Genomic DNA, 15805 nt, shown 5'->3' on the forward strand with positions numbered 1-15805 from the left:
AGGTCACAGAGAAGGAAGGAGCAGGTGAAGAGTTCCTCCACATTTTGGCTTCCGTGCTTGACTCGGCACAGAATAGTGACGCCAACACAAATCGTTGATGCTCACATCTCCTTAGCATGAGCGCCTGTCTCAGCGCCTGTCTCCATATGTGTGTCAGTTTTGATCTGAGTTGTGTGGTCTGTCTGACATACAGATTGAAAAAAAAATAGTCATCTTTCCAGTTTCATTGCTGTGTGATGTTCCTCTGACGTCGTCTTTGTTGAATTGAGTTGCAGAATCTTTTCTTTAGAAAGAAAAAATGAATAAACATTGTCGATTTATGTGGGTGGTTGGTCTCATAAACTGCAAACTCAGTTGTGTGATTGTACATTTCATGAATAAGCTTTAAGTGGATGTTAAAAAGAAATTAGGTGATGTTGTTTTTTAGAAAATATTTTCTAACCAAATTTTCTGAGAAACCTTTTATTTCCATCATTGGCATGTCTTTGCATATCAAATTTAACATAGCGGCTTAAAATCTGTGCCATACATTTTTGAGCTTCAAATGTATCTTGTCTACATATTCACACTTTCATGTTTAGATTCCTCATTCTCATGGACAATAGCAAAAAAATGCTATTCCTCATTCCCAAGCTTTAACTCCCATTTTCCTGTAAACGTTTTATTATAAACCATGATTGCAGATTTAAAACAGCAGCTTGTTGCTCTTTCCTATTTTCAGTCTTTCTATCAACTAGCCTGTATTTTTTGATGTGGCGCTTTTAAGTGAAATAAATAGTTAAGATTCAGCATAAAGCCAAAACAAATATAAATGAAACTATTGATATAATTAAGGTAGATTTAGGATTAAATAATCCTTGCATATATAATGAAATGACTTCTCTATTTTTTGTACTACACTTGGTCTAAATGGCTCTAGCATATTATGCCACTTTCTCCACAGAACTGCAGGGTTTGCATCCAGTGTGGAACACGAACCAGTGGACAATGGCACCATACCAGTCTGTTATGTGAGAACTGTGTCCAGAACCAGGACCCTGCTCTGTGCTGTCCAATGTGCTCCTGCATCCTGGACCCTGAGCATCACAAAGACTTACTACTCTGCCAGACTTGTAAAAGGTAAGGGGAAAAAAAGTGCTTGGCCCTTTTGCTTACCATTTGTGTTGTAGAAATATTTGTTGAACAATCCCTTGAATTCCTTTGCACTCCTGTCAGATGGCTACACCTGGAATGTGAGCGTCAGAACTCAGGCCTTGGAGAAATCCACCCCAGGGAGGACTACGTTTGCTCCAACTGCAAGTCTCCTGTTGCAGAGCGGGCGCTGGAGGCAGAGGACATGGACATTGGCCCAGAGCTCAGTCCTCAACCGGCCCCCATGCACATAGACTCTGAGTCTGGCCTACCGCCGGCTCAAAAGCACAAAGACCTTGAACCTGGCGTTCAGCTGTTCCCTGAAATGCACAATGATCCCAAACCGGAATTACTCGCTGTTCCATTGCACTCTGATCCAGAGCCTGCTCAAGCCACCGTCCAGGAGGAGAAGTTGTCCATGCCAGACCAAAAGCCTGGTGGGTCTTTGTTCAAAAGATTACACACACTTTAGTCTCTGATCCTCTCTATCTTTTTCTCCCTTTCTCTTTGTTGATCGAACAATCTCAAATTCGTATAAGATAAGCCCAAAAATTGTTGCATTTTTGAACATGTTGAACAATGGCGGCATCACACACACCGAGCTTCAGCTTGTGTGATTGAAAATGAAACCCAGGGTTTGTGGTTGAGAATTCATTCAAAGAACAGCTGGCCACAGAGATACAGTTCAGAGAAATGGTTTGCCATACCAGCTTGTTAATCAGCGTTAATTAAGTTGTGTGAAAGTTACTATTCATGAAGGTAAAATAATTGAAAGGAGTGTTGTGTGTACCGCAGCAGCACAGAAAGAAACACTACCTTATTTTCAAGGAGACATCTGAGTATTCGCACACTAGCATATGGTGTCCCACTAGTTGCAGATTAAAACAGTGTTGTTCTTCATAATTCTCTGGTTTTAAATTACTTTAAAAGGTCCTATTATGTGCAATTCAATTTTTGTACTTCCTTTATGGTCTCTACTGCTTCTAGAAACAATCCAAGTGCTTAAAAAAACAACTAACCATTTTCTGGCAATAAAGTAATGTTTTTGGTGTCTGGAAAATGAGCCATTTAAATACTTCTCACTGCTGATGTCAGTCAGTGGGCACCTTTCTACAAGCAGAGCTAGTCAGCTAGTTTTACCGCTGTATGCGCTGTACAATGGCTGCTGAAAAAGCAAGTGTTTTGTTGTTGACTTGTTCAGTCATTGATGGTTGTGCAGGAGCCCCCACTCATTCTGGGTCTGACTCGGGGGCTAAGATGTACAGCTGTACAATTGTACAGCCATTTTCATGTGTCTAAAGTGCGAGTGTAAGCGGAGTTTACGCTTCCACTGCTGTTGTGTGGCCAACAGTAACTTATTTACATAAGAGACAGGAGGCCCTTAAACAGCTCATTACAAATGGAGGTCAAAATGGGTAGAACTGTGCAAGTGAAATCTCATTATGTGAGAATGATTTTGTGGAAAAATGTAATGTTTTGTATAGCCTGTAGGTCTATCCTAACTTGTATAAAAGGAAGTATAATGGGCTCTCTTTAATGTATAGGGATGCTGGGATGGATTGCCTTTGAGCAAGAATGAAAGATTTGTCTTCTGTATTCATTTAAGAAACATACGTAGGTAATAAATGTCAAAAGTGTAGATTTCAGTTAAATCACTAAGTAGTTTTTCCATTAAGGTAAAGTCTACCTGTATTTTACTAGATAATGACATCTGATAAACCTACACTCAAGATTTATACTTGCCCCATGGGCATGTGGGTTTCTAATTTTTGTTAGAAACCCACAAGCCCATAATCTGATTTGCACCAAGAGTCATTTCAGAGGTGCACTTATTCCAAAACTAAGACCAACACCTATGGTTCGACAGTGCATTGCACTGCAATCTGGTCCAAGTGAGGTCAGCCAGGATTGAAGTGCAAAATTCCTCCCCAAATATGTACGGCAAGCGAGGTTAGGGATGTCAGTGGCAGCCCACTATCCTGCCCACTCTTGTTGAGGCAGCCCGAACTGACTGTAGAGAATGGATGAGAGTATTATGATTATATCACGGGTCCCCTGTCTGCTAACCTGCCTTGAAGCAATGCTGGCTCATTCATTACTACTCACACTGTCTGTCTGCTTGTTTTGCACACTAGGCACAGATGCTCACTCTTTTTCTACTTCTGGTCATTTACAATCCCCTTATTAGATTTGGCTGAAAAAGCACAGCTTTCCCCGCTTTTCCATTTTTTGAGATATGCTAGGCCTGTTTGGCCAATCTTAATTAAGGAAGGTTTATTCTGCAAGTGTTTCTCATACTTGTGAGTGTAGAGCTCGTTCAGCCAGATGAGTTGACCAGTTCATCACATCAACTGTCTCCTTCCTCAAGTGCCTTGGTTTGCTGTAATTTTGGCCCATTCCTCCTCACAGAAATGGTGCCACTGAGTTGGGTTTGCATGCTACCTTGCTCACACACACACATCTTTTAAAGTCTGCCCCTAAATTTTCTATGGGATTGGATTCAGGGCTCCAAATCATTAACTTTGCTGTTTTTAAGCCATTTTCTAATGAATTTAGTGAAGCTTGCGGTCTTTGTCTATTCGGAAGAAGCATTTGTACAAAGCTTTAACTTCCTAAATGATGCTTTGAAATGTTGCTTTAATGTTTCCACACACTTTACTTATGAAAAACACCCATACAACATGATGCTACATCTCCTGTCCTTCACAGTCAGGATGGCATTCTCAGTATTTCAAGCTTCACCATTTTTCTTTTGTTTTGGCCAAATACTTCACAGGACTTGTCTCCAAAAGTTAATGTCTTTGTGCCTCAGTGGATTCATAAAAGTAATCAAGTGTTTCTATGTTCAGTATGCCATAATAGCTTGCCTCTTTCTTTGTGGCTTTCCATATAGGTACAGAATTAATAATGTGAACAATGACTGTTGTCAGCTACAGCCAACATCTTTTGCTTTTATGTTCTGGGGATTCAAAGAGTCTCTGGGACTTGGAACACGACTCCTCAAACTTTAAGACGGCGGATCATTTCCCATTGTGTTTATTCTTGCATAATTGCTGGAACAGATAAACATGGCGACTTTAAGTATGTGGATATTTGTATCCAAGGATGAACCGGAGTCGTGGAGGCACACTTTTCCCTACCTAATCCCGGCTGGTTGCTTTTAATTTTTCCGTGATGTCACACAAGAAAGTGGTGTATTTGAGGTGTGGCTTTAAAACACATTAAAGTGTGCCTCCAAACAACTGTTGTGGTTTTGATTTAGTCTTAGCACAAAGTCATAAAATCATAATATCAGCTAGGCTTTCTCAAATTGTTTAAAAGCATGGCCGTGTTCCTGTATGTAGTATACTGACATTTAGCAAATAGAAAAAGTTGCATGACAACATTTACAACATAACGGTCCACAACAAAACAGTCTTTACTTTATTATACTGAAAACCGTGATGTTGTGATTGACCGTTGCCATTTGCTGTATTGCGCAGTTCTACTTTAGGCCACAATTCTTGTAATAGTCTTCAAAATTAATTTTATATTAATCTGCTTAATGACACATCAGGCTTGTCAGACTACAGCAACGACATCACAGAGCGCAAATGGCCTATTTTGATGTTCTATTTTAACTTTACTGTTTACCAGTAGCCAATATTTATATACTTTATGCTCTCTAGAAACCACTTTCTGGTGTTCTTACTGACGGATAAGTGAAAACGGTACAAATGTTTAAATAGCTATTGGTGTTCTCTTTATCTGTGCAGTAAGATTTAAGTAACTGAATCAATGCTTTAGACTAATTTAAATATTGTCTGTATCAGATGTAATCAACTAGCAGTGTAATACTGTAGATATACTACTGGTATTAATCAATGTAAAACTCTGATTCTCGCTCATGCAAACCTCAGTTGTATCGCTATAGATGGAATTTAATATGACATTAAACAAGATACCAGCTGCAATTATAACTCATCTGGCATACACCCAAATGGGTACTTTAATAAAATTCTTTATTTGAGCTGTTTGACTGCCAGTTTTCGCACCGCTCCAGGTTTATCGATGTTTAATAGATGCTATTAAATCTGCCCTGCATGTGCAAGTTAGTCCTGACTAGGATTTTTTATTGCAGAGTTTTAGTTATGTAATAATCTAAACTGTTTAGTTTGCTTATTCAGTGAGTAAAAAAAAAGAGTTTATTACAATGAATGTGTGTTCAGCTTGGTCAATAGCTGATGGCAAGAGATGGTTGTAGGCCCATCTTCCTAATTTACTTTCCGGCATGAGCACCGGATGAGCACCTGCAAGCTGCACAGTCATGAGCCCAGAGCACACAGACCCTGGGATGTTGGTTGTCATGGTTACTCCCTTCCCTGGCATTGATGCGTAGCAGGTGCATGCGTGTGTCAGGATCAGTGTGACATGGGAACTTGTGGATTGAAATAGTGGGTGCCTCCTTAAGACTAGGCTGTCTGTACTGTCAGATGCTGTCTGGCAGAATATTGGCTCGATGTGTGGATCCCTGATAGCCAGGGATGACTGGTTCTATTCATACAGCACGAGTTAAATGAATTGATAGCTTTTAAACAAAACAGACATGGGACATAAAAAAACTAGAGTAAGGGCATAGTAGTCACCAGTTTGTTAAAAAGCAAAACAATGATTTCAAGTGCATTCTGACCAGTAGCCCCTCCCAGTAGCAACCAGTTGCACGGTAGTTGCTTCTGTCTGAAGTAGTTTCTATTTAGTTTTTTGTCTTTTTTTGTTTTGTTTTGTTTTTTTTACTTTTCTATTGGTTGTTGTGGGTGTTATCTATCTCCTTAGGGTTCTCTTCAATAATAACGAGACTTACACTGATCAGAGATTTTGTGCTAGATTTCTGATTGCTGTTCTTGCAAAGCTCTGATGGACTAAAATCAATTTGAATCAATTTTATAGTGTCTGAGAGCAGTCAGTGTTGCGCAGGATTTCACTAATATTTCAGGACAAAGATGGAGAAATGTAAGAATTATTGTTTTACAAGTTTTTTAGCAACTCACATCAAATAGCTACCTTTAACACAGCAGCAGCTTGTACATTAAAGAGTCCTGTTACCGGAACAATTTGGTACTTCCAGGATGTAGTGCATTCACTGATTGGAAAATAATTGGATTTTTAGTGTTCGGCCTACGGATCTTTCATCAGGGCTAGTTAAGGCAGTGAAAACCTGAAACAATTCCTTTCATTAGCTCGCTTGTTGGTGATTTTCTACAATATGCTATTATCCTGTCGCTGAAGTATTTTTGTAAACTAATAAGTGTGTTCCACTTTCTCTCTTTAGAAGCCCAAGGAGGAGCAGATGCTGTTGAGATGCAGGGCACTGAACCCTCTGTCAACAAAATTACAGCAGAATTCAACCCAGGTTTGTACATTTCGACTTAATTTATTGCGAACATGACTGATTTAGCAGCTGAAAGGGTTGTTGGTTTTCATGCCCGTCAATTTTTGCTTTATTTGTAAATATTATGTTGAATACATTTATGTTCTTAACAAATATATTTTCCACACTATAAGGCTATAAGGTGCTTATAAATGTAGATGTGTAATAATAGAGTATGGAACAAACAACCCAAACTGAGGTCCATTTATATATATATACGTGGTGCATTTATATATAGCACTATAAGGCTATAAGGATTATAAGTTTTAAAATAGGCCAAAAACTTTTTTCATATATAAGGCGCACCGCATTATAAAGCGCATAGAATAGACGCTTCAGTTTGGGTTGCCAATTTGTTCCATACTCTTGTTGTTACACATCCACATTTATAAAGAAGTGGTCCCCGAGTACTTTATATAGTAGGCTGTGCCAGTCATTGTTTCACTCACGGTGTTGGTGTTGCGATATTGTGCCCAACTGCTTTCTGGGTAACACAGACCAACCGACACACTGCCGCCTCAGCCTCTGTCTCTCTTCCCCTGCCGTCCCCGGCTTTAAATGTATAGGGGCTGGTCCCTTGGTAACTCTAGTCGAAGCACCCCGGATGAATATCTAAAGCCACTTTGTTGACATAAAAAATGTCAACAAAACAGTCCGACTCGGGTCGGCGAGGAGAGCCTTCTGCGACTGGGCTGGGGCGTGGCCGGATGATGGTCACCCTTCTCCGTTCGCGCACAGCATGTTGGTGGAGAACGTGGTGCTAAATGACCTGCAGACAACCTGATTGTCAGGTCGGTAGGTAGATAGGTCAGTCAAACTTTATTAACAAACCATCGTTCTGACAACTATTCCAGCATCCATCGTGCGCTTCTTCTACGGCCGAAAATGAAGTCGGCGGCTGTTTACCGTAGTTGCTAGACCTGTTGTGGCTCAATATTGGTCCATATATAAGGCGCACTGGATTATAAGGCACACTGTCTGCTTTTTAGGAAATTGAAGGTTTTTAGGTGCGCCTTACAGTGCGGAAAATACGGTATGTTCTTAACACCAACTTTTGTTTACTCTTTTACAGAAACAAAACCAGCAGCTAGACCCCAGCTCACGTCTACAGAAAGTTCTGCGTCATTGTCATCTCCGAGCCAGGAACCCTTTCTTGTCCAGCAGCCCATTGAGGCCCTACAGACGCAGGATATCACATTGCTAATCAAACCAGCAAATACAGAGGCCTGCCCCGAGCAGGGCACGGTCGACCCCAGCACAAAGGATTTTAAGGCCATCATCTCAACCACCAAAGAACCAAGTACTACATCAGTAACTTTCATGGAACAACCAATGGAAGTCGCACTACACCAAACTTCAAGTATGGACGTAGTGAAGGCTTCTTTCTTGGAAACTGCTCCTAAGCAACCTAACAAAGAGAAGAACGAGGGTGCATTTCACATGAACTTGGCAGAGACTGTTAAGCCTTCAACTTCTAGTAGATCAGAGGAGATGAACTCTACACTGGACAGCAAGCCCAATGTGTTATTTCCTGGTTTGTCTTCAGAGGAGAAACCTGTCAAAACAGCAGTGGAGAGATTGGCCGAAATGGTCTCCTCTCCCTCGCACTCTTCTCCTCTGGCCAGAGGGATGCCTCTCAGAGACCCGTCACAGACCCAGGTCCTACCCACGCTGAGTGACCACAGCAGTATGATACCAACAACAAACCTCATACCGTTCACGCCGAAGATCGGCATGGGAAAACCGGCCATCACAAAGAGGAAGTTTTCTCCCGGGAGGCCTCGGGTGAAACAGGTATGACGCCAAACTGCTAATCATTGAGCTTACTACCATTCATTGGCACAGAGGGAATCACTCTACTTGATTCCCTGCTGCAATTCAGCTAAAACTTCAAAGCAATTTTAATAGGTATCTGCACCTAGTTCACCTTCTCTTTCTGTTTTACCTGTGAGTCACGCTCTTTGAAACATGATCAGAGTTTTTCTGTCACTGGTTTCTATGTGATTGAAGTAGCTTCAGGCCTGGGATAGTAACTTGTTTGTTTCTGTCTATAACATTACTTTACCTCTTACAGTGCCCTACACAAGTAAAAAAGTGGCTATTTTTCTACTCCTTTTGTAACACAGCGTTCAAAACTATGCGAGAAAGTCTTTTTGTGTGTGTGTGTGTAAATCCCTATAGGAGATGGAGGTTTTGTGGATTGAAGATATTTTGCTAACATTGACTGCTGGTATCCACCTCAAACATCATCATCATCATCATCATCTATCTTTCTATTCATCTCATGATCATGTCATAAACATGGCATTGGGTCATTGTCTGACTTAGGATGAACATCCACTGAGTCAGAAACAGCAGAAGTAATTCCTTTTATTATCTACTTAATATACTGCGTGTGGCTGAGGGAGATTAAACACCAAATATTCAGATTATTTTGATATTGGAGTCCTAAGTCTGCCTCATACAGAACGTAGAACTTTCTCAAAAAATATTTGGAATTGAATTGTGCCATTGGAGCTAGTTCAGTTGAATAAATGTATTTTTTTTCTCTTCTAGAGGTAGTATATCTTAACTCTTAAATAAGCATTACAGGGCTCAAATTAATTTACTACACCCAGTATGGGAAAATCTTTTCTAAAAAGCATAAATCAATCTCTTTAGTCAAAGCATGGCTAATGCGCTGATGTTTTGCTGTGCGAATGCAGCTGCTTGCTTGTCAGCATGCCAAACATATGATTGCCATAAAGAGACGTAACAGGTCTATTTCCCACCCTTTTCTACTTTATAATGCCACGCTATTGCTAGTAAATTCTTCTACACAAACTGCAACTAACACATTTGCTTGTCCAAGTTTTGCTCTTTAAACTAGGCGCATGGAAAATGAGGATTAGCTTTAACTGGTCGCGTCACTTAATGACTTGTAGATGTTCTGGCTTTTAAGATCCTCCCTTAAGTGAATGTGTATCTCAACTTAATCTAAAGTTACTACATGAGAACCTCACCACATTTCTTTAACATCCTTCTTCGTATGTTTTGGTTTCTTTGCCGGCTTTGTTTTTAAGTTGCTGCATTTTGTCGCCCTCCTCCCTCCCTCCTCTTTCTCTCTCTCACTCTCTCTCACTCTCTCTCACCCTTTCACCCATCCCTTCTTACCTTAGGGTGCATGGAGCCCCCATAGCAGTGTGTGCTCACCCTTTTCCTGGTCACCAGACCAGCCAGAGGGTTGGGACCCAAGGACCAGGCAGTCTTATGGCAGCCCCGGTTGGAGCATCAGAGTGGTAAATACAGTGGCTCACCAGAGATGGTAGGGCAGCAGCTGCCCTCTCTGACCGTATTTATTGTGACGCTCGCTCTCTGAGTATTCCTGAGCTTCACTGGTCTGTAATGCAGCCAGCAATAAATGATGACGTACACTTTGGAGTAAGAAGAGGCATAAGAAAGCCAATTTGTTTACTAATATGTGAGGAAGAAGATTTAAAATATTTGTCATATTGGAGTGGAATTTAGTGAACAAGGGTATTAGGTTTTTCACAAAATATATAATCACTTTAGCACTGAATTCAGACTGCCTTTGTCAACTGTACACTGTTGTGTTTTCTCTCTACTAAAAAATACCGTTGTGTCATGCTACTGACAAAAACAGAAAAGTCACTGTTACGGTTATAATAATAACCGTAACATTATTTGTCATTTTGATACATAGGCAGGAGCAAAAATAACTTGTGAATATCAATTCAAAATTATTTCACATTTCAAGTGCTGACTGCACAGATTTTTTTTTCCTGTTCTAGACTTTATAGTTTAGCACAAATATAGCAAGTATGTATTAGTTTCTGTTTGGGCTATCTACTCAAGTAGCCAGTCTGCTTCTGGCTGCTTAACAAGCATGCTCTGCTCATACGTTGCCAAGTGTGGTTTAATAATTTTTTTGTATTATCTATAAGAGTCAGATTTCTTTTTTCCAAACAGCCATGTTGACATTTTTCTTAAAGTTGGTAAATCTGTTGGCGTCTTCATTCAGCACAGCTGCCTGGCAATGTGCAGCAACAGGTGGGACAGGGCAGTGCTGTGTTGCATACAGCTTGAGAAAACCTTTGGAGCCTTTTTTATTTTTATTAAAATGTTTAACTGTAAGAATGGTACAACATTTTGGTGGATTTTAGACTTTTTCCTTTTTAACCTTTTTCATAAGCCTTTGTGAGATTTCCAGTTCAGGGTTAAATGAAGTTGGGTTGTCAAAAAGAACATTTGAAGTATGTGGCCAAAATGGTTTTTTTTGTTTGTTTTCTTTTTTGGAAAGATTTTTAGGAGATTCAAGCAGATGGAAGCTGACAGTCATGTCAAGCTTTCGAACCCCTGCGGGAAATCTGCCAAAGGCACTGTGAAACCTGTAGAGGAAGAACCTGCCTTCACTTTCTTAATCGCTCTGTATTATGAAGTCACTTTCTAACAGACGCGTAGATCAAGGAGCTTCACACAACCGCGATTCAAGAACAACAAAAAAAGATTATCAGCATCACATAGGCATTCATTTATGGTGTGTTGCGTTGGGACTTTTTGCTAAATGTTAGAAAAATATTGTGTTAACTATGTTTTCAATTTTTATTCATTCGTAGCTTCTGCATATTGTTGAAGGATATATCTCGAGCTTCCTTGTACCTTAAATTTGATACGCACATTATTGCTTTTACTGCCAGAATGTGTTCAATGTACAGTTTAGAGGTGGAAAAGAATGACGTTTCTGGTAATTTTGTGAAAAAAAAGAGCTTGCTTTTGAGGTTTGTCTACCTGATAAGTTATGCAGGCTTGACTTGTTGCAACAGCCTTCCCTTCAGTGATCATGTCAGGGGGAAGGGATGTTGAGTCGTCAGTGGGAGTCCAAGGTGCAGTAAGAGTGTTGGTTTATTTTACTACTGAATACAAATGACTGTTAACGGTCACCCCGTATTCATTCAGAGTGTTGTTTACAAGACTTTTGTTTGTTGTTTGTAATAGTGTAAAACAACAAACTGGGGGAAAAAAAATCACCTCGCATTGGTAGCCTTCTCATGCGAGTTACTCACTCTTTACTCAGTTTTTTTTTTTTTTTTTGGTCAGACCTAACTCCTACAGAAAGCCAACAGTTCAATCTGAGGACTGAGATGACAATAGAAGAACTTTGATTTTACGTCGGATAAACTATTTCTGTTGTTTTGGCTCATTATCCTGCTGAAAGACCATTTTCAGTTTCTGGCAGAGGACACCAGATTTTACTTGAAATTTTATTAGAGGCCATCATGTCATTACATATGGTGTGTAGATTGTGTCACTGTATTGAAAAGATGGTATTTATGGTAAAATTGAATGTAAAAATTGATTTCCTAATAAACATGTTCTGATTGATTTAGTCAAAACGGAAACATGGTTATAATAATGGATGTAGCATTTATTTTAGGTGCACGTAGATTGAATGTGTTGACGTTCACTGTGATAAAAAAGGCGCATTAGAGGTTTCATGTACTTATTTAGCCTTTTTTTCCTAAGAGAAAGTACAGTGTTGGAAGAATAACGCAAATTATAGGATTAATGCTGGCTAAATTTAGTTGAACATTTGTAAACAAATGTGCTTATTATTATGTGCTCTGCTGTTTTACTGTATAGAATAACACTACCAGCTATTTTTTTCAGGTTAATTAGCCAGAGTGGGCTTATTAGCTTAGCTTAACTGAGTTTGCTTAGCTTCCTTCCTTCCTTCTTCCATTCTTTCCACTCTTGCTCCTTTTCTTTATTTTCTCCCTTCTTTTTTTTTTTTTGTTTTGTTTTTTTTGTTTTACTTTCATGTATTTTGACTGGCTACAGTAGAGAGACCTCCACAGACTCATGGTGAACTTTAGTAGTTTATTAAAACAAATAGCCATAAAGGGCTAAACACAAAGAAAAACGTAGTATTTTTTTGACAACTGTTATTCCTACACAACATTTTTTACATGTAAAATGCTGTGTAGGAACAGTGGCTTTGATATATTGTGAAGATCCAGTAAATATTTTGCAGTTCTAATTTGAAGAACAGTCGCTGCCTTCATTTTTATTGAATGCAGAAGCACAGAGTGGTGTCGAGTTAAAATTAGGTTTGCTTTCTTGGAACCATACAATATGTAATATCAGTGTTTAATATTGATTTAAATGTGTCACCCATCATAAATAAATTTTGTTTTTATCCCCTCACCATGACATTCACATCACTCGTGAACCATTATTGCCTCAGTCAATCTGTGAAATGTGTAATTTTAGCATGTGGAGCAAATATGTATTGAAGAAGTGTCCAGTCGCTCCTTTGTCTCGTCAATGAGTGAACTCTCAGAAGAAGCATCTTGGGGAATAGTTGCACCTTTAGCTAAATGAATTGGGCATTTGGCATCCAAAGAGGTGTTTCAGAAAAGAAGCTGACTTTTACAATCAGACGGAGCTTGGGCTTGTCTTTTCAGTTTGTATGACAATAAATTGTGATTGCATGGTTAGACTGAATTGGCCATTTTGTGTTGTTTTTTTTTGTTCATCTGCAGGGTCGAGGATCAGGCTTTCCCGGTAGGAGGAGGCCGAGAGGAGCAGGGCTGTCGGGCAGAGCTGGACGGGGCAGAGCCAGAGGAAAAAACGGAGTGAGTCCCAGCATCAACCCTGGGGTATGATCTTTACGAGATTGTTTAAATACTTCGTTAAGCAAACAACAGCTATTTTATAAGCAGTGATGATGTTCATATTAAAGGTTATGTCATTTTTCTTTGAAAAATTACAGTATTATTTGACAGTAATAAAATATTGTTTAAAGCCTGTGCTCTCCTATTTGTATGTAAATTTTTTGTGTGTTTTTTTTTTCCTTCTTATTTGCAGATCACCACAATAGAAACACAATACCCACTCAAAGAAGAGGAGGAAAATGCGATGCACAGCACTGTCGTAATTTTCTCCAGCAATGACAGTTTCACGCTGAAACAGGTTTGTATGTGTGCCCATCTGTTTTGTGCACATTCAGATTTTAATTTGAAATTCCTGACCATGAATTTCTGTATTCACGCTAAATGGCCTCATAATAAAATGTTTGCTTAAAAATTTGGCCTCCGGAGTTTTTTTTTTTTTTTTCCCCCAACAGCACAGAAGCAGAAATAACCAAGCCTTGTTTTACTCTAACCTCTGAAACTTACTGGCGTAACTCAGCAATTTCACTGAAATTAGTTTACTCACATCCGTCTCCACTTTTAGGACATGTGCGTGGTGTGTGGGAGTTTCGGTCTCGGTGCAGAGGGACGTCTGTTGGCCTGTGTACAGTGTGGCCAGTGCTACCATCCCTTCTGTGTTGGTATAAAGGTATAGTTTTTTTCCCCTTTTTTCATCTAATACCTTGTTACTTTCTCCTCATTGTTCCGCCTTACCTTTCTTTTTGCCTTGTTTCCCTTCTGTTTACTTCCTCACTCCCTCATGTCTTGACTACTTTCCTTCAATGTCTTTCCTTCCTTGTTTTTGTCTTCCCAAACTTGAGTTCTATCTCTGATTGATTTGGACTTCCATCCCTTTCTTCCCCCCACGTATCCATCTTTCTCTCATTGTGGCTTTCCTTTTAAATTAGTTTTTTGTTTCTTTTGCGCATGTATGAACTTTTCTTTCTTTCTCTTCTCAATCTTTCTTTTCTTTTTCTTTATTTTGTTCTCTCTATCCCCTCTTTGGCACAGCTTTTCCATAACCCACATTATACGACTGCTCACTGTCGAACTATTTGTCAAAAATTAATAGAGGACTTCCTATTTTCTATAGGATAAAAATTTTAAAAGACAGCTTGCAGGGCAGAAACTACATTTCTCCATGTCTGTTACTGCTGTACTGTTTACAGATCACCAAGGTGGTGCTCAGTAAAGGCTGGCGATGTCTTGAGTGTACGGTGTGCGAGGCTTGTGGGCAAGCCACAGATCCTGGCCGCTTGTTGCTGTGTGACGACTGCGACATCAGCTATCACACATACTGTCTGGACCCTCCTCTGCAGAATGTTCCTAAGGACAGCTGGAAGTGCAAGTGGTGAGTAACTCTTTGATCATTGTGCTCAAATGGGCTTCAAGCAGTAAGTCTTTTAAATTAGAACTGAACTGGTGCCTTGCAGAGTCACATTCCGGTTTACTTAACTTCACTCTTTCCCAATTTATGACTTTTTTCTGTGATGCTTTCTTTAAGGCTAAGCTAAATAATTGTCTAATGTAACATATGTGGCCTAATGTTTTTTTGTTTTTATCTCTATCCTCTTGGAAATAATTTGGACTAAATAACCATTGTTTTTCTCCCATCTCCTGCAGGTGTGTGTCCTGCACGCAGTGTGGTGCAACCACTCCAGGACTGAGGTGTGACTGGCAAAATAATTACACCCAGTGTGCTCCCTGTGCCAGCCTTACATCATGCCCAGTCTGCCTGGTGGACTACAGCGAGGGCACCATCATTGTTCAGTGCCGCCAGTGTGACAGGTCTGTGTTGTTCCTGCAGAACTGTCATGGAAGGAATGCAGAACCCTGACTAACTCTCTGGAAACTATCTGAACGTCTTCTCCTCTCTGCAGATGGTTTCATGCTTCTTGTCAGAATCTTCATTCAGAAGATGACGTAGAAAAGGCGGCAGAGAGCAGCTTCGACTGCACCATGTGCCGAACATTTAAGACCACAAAAGGTGGGAGCGTAGTGATTTAGCACAATGTTTTGTTTTGTTTTAAATTAAAGCAAATGTGTTGTGTTTTTATTGCCACATGTTTAATAATTATTTTGTTAAATTACTGAGCTGCTTTTGTACTTCTTGGTTCTGCTGCAGTTATGACAAAGACAAGAGATATCACCGAGCCACTACTTGTGACACAGACATTTTCCAAAGCTAAAGATTTTGGTAAGTTTAAAGCAATCCGGAGGAGATGGGTATTTATTTTTGAAGTATTTAACCTGTTTTTCCGTTTTCTGTTCAGATCTGTCTCGGACCTACACCCAGGATGGTGTTTGTTTGACAGAGTCAGGACTTTGTCAGCTCCAGAGCTTGTCTGCTGCTGCGTCACGACGACGGAAACCCAAACCAAAGCTAAAGCTGAAGATTATTAACCAGAACAGCGTGGCCGTGCTGCAGGCCCCCGTGGACCCTCTCTCAGAACTGTCTCGAGACGAAGACATGGAGGACAACAGAGGTATCCATGATCTCATACATCCTGCATGTAATCCCGTTGTACCAACCCATTTTAGGAAATTAAATCTTTTAAAAAATGTGTTTATTTTT

The 15805-nt window shown here is 39.9% G+C and overlaps 1 protein-coding gene across 7 annotated transcripts in view; it reads left to right on the plus strand.

Moving 5' to 3' along the window:
- The window catches only part of kmt2cb (lysine (K)-specific methyltransferase 2Cb), a 76682-nt gene that overhangs the window by 27251 nt on the left and 33626 nt on the right, over nucleotides 1-15805 (plus strand). For 6 of the 7 annotated variants that reach the window (XM_017309999.2, XM_017309998.2, XM_008434094.3 and 3 more), the window contains exons 11-23: nucleotides 944-1119; nucleotides 1216-1568; nucleotides 6440-6520; nucleotides 7611-8332; nucleotides 9697-9816; nucleotides 13081-13197; nucleotides 13406-13510; nucleotides 13775-13879; nucleotides 14400-14581; nucleotides 14854-15018; nucleotides 15111-15217; nucleotides 15356-15427; nucleotides 15504-15716. In XM_017309999.2, coding sequence (XP_017165488.2) covers nucleotides 944-1119; nucleotides 1216-1568; nucleotides 6440-6520; nucleotides 7611-8332; nucleotides 9697-9816; nucleotides 13081-13197; nucleotides 13406-13510; nucleotides 13775-13879; nucleotides 14400-14581; nucleotides 14854-15018; nucleotides 15111-15217; nucleotides 15356-15427; nucleotides 15504-15716 — 2518 coding nt within the window. The remainder of the gene's footprint in view (nucleotides 1-943; nucleotides 1120-1215; nucleotides 1569-6439; nucleotides 6521-7610; nucleotides 8333-9696; nucleotides 9817-13080; nucleotides 13198-13405; nucleotides 13511-13774; nucleotides 13880-14399; nucleotides 14582-14853; nucleotides 15019-15110; nucleotides 15218-15355; nucleotides 15428-15503; nucleotides 15717-15805) is intronic. The other variant, XM_017310003.2, reaches the window with a different exon arrangement.

The sequence above is a fragment of the Poecilia reticulata genome, chromosome 17 (genome assembly GCF_904066995.2).
Source record: "Poecilia reticulata chromosome 17, P_reticulata-male-v2, whole genome shotgun sequence".
Taxonomy (NCBI): Eukaryota; Metazoa; Chordata; class Actinopteri; order Cyprinodontiformes; family Poeciliidae; genus Poecilia; species Poecilia reticulata.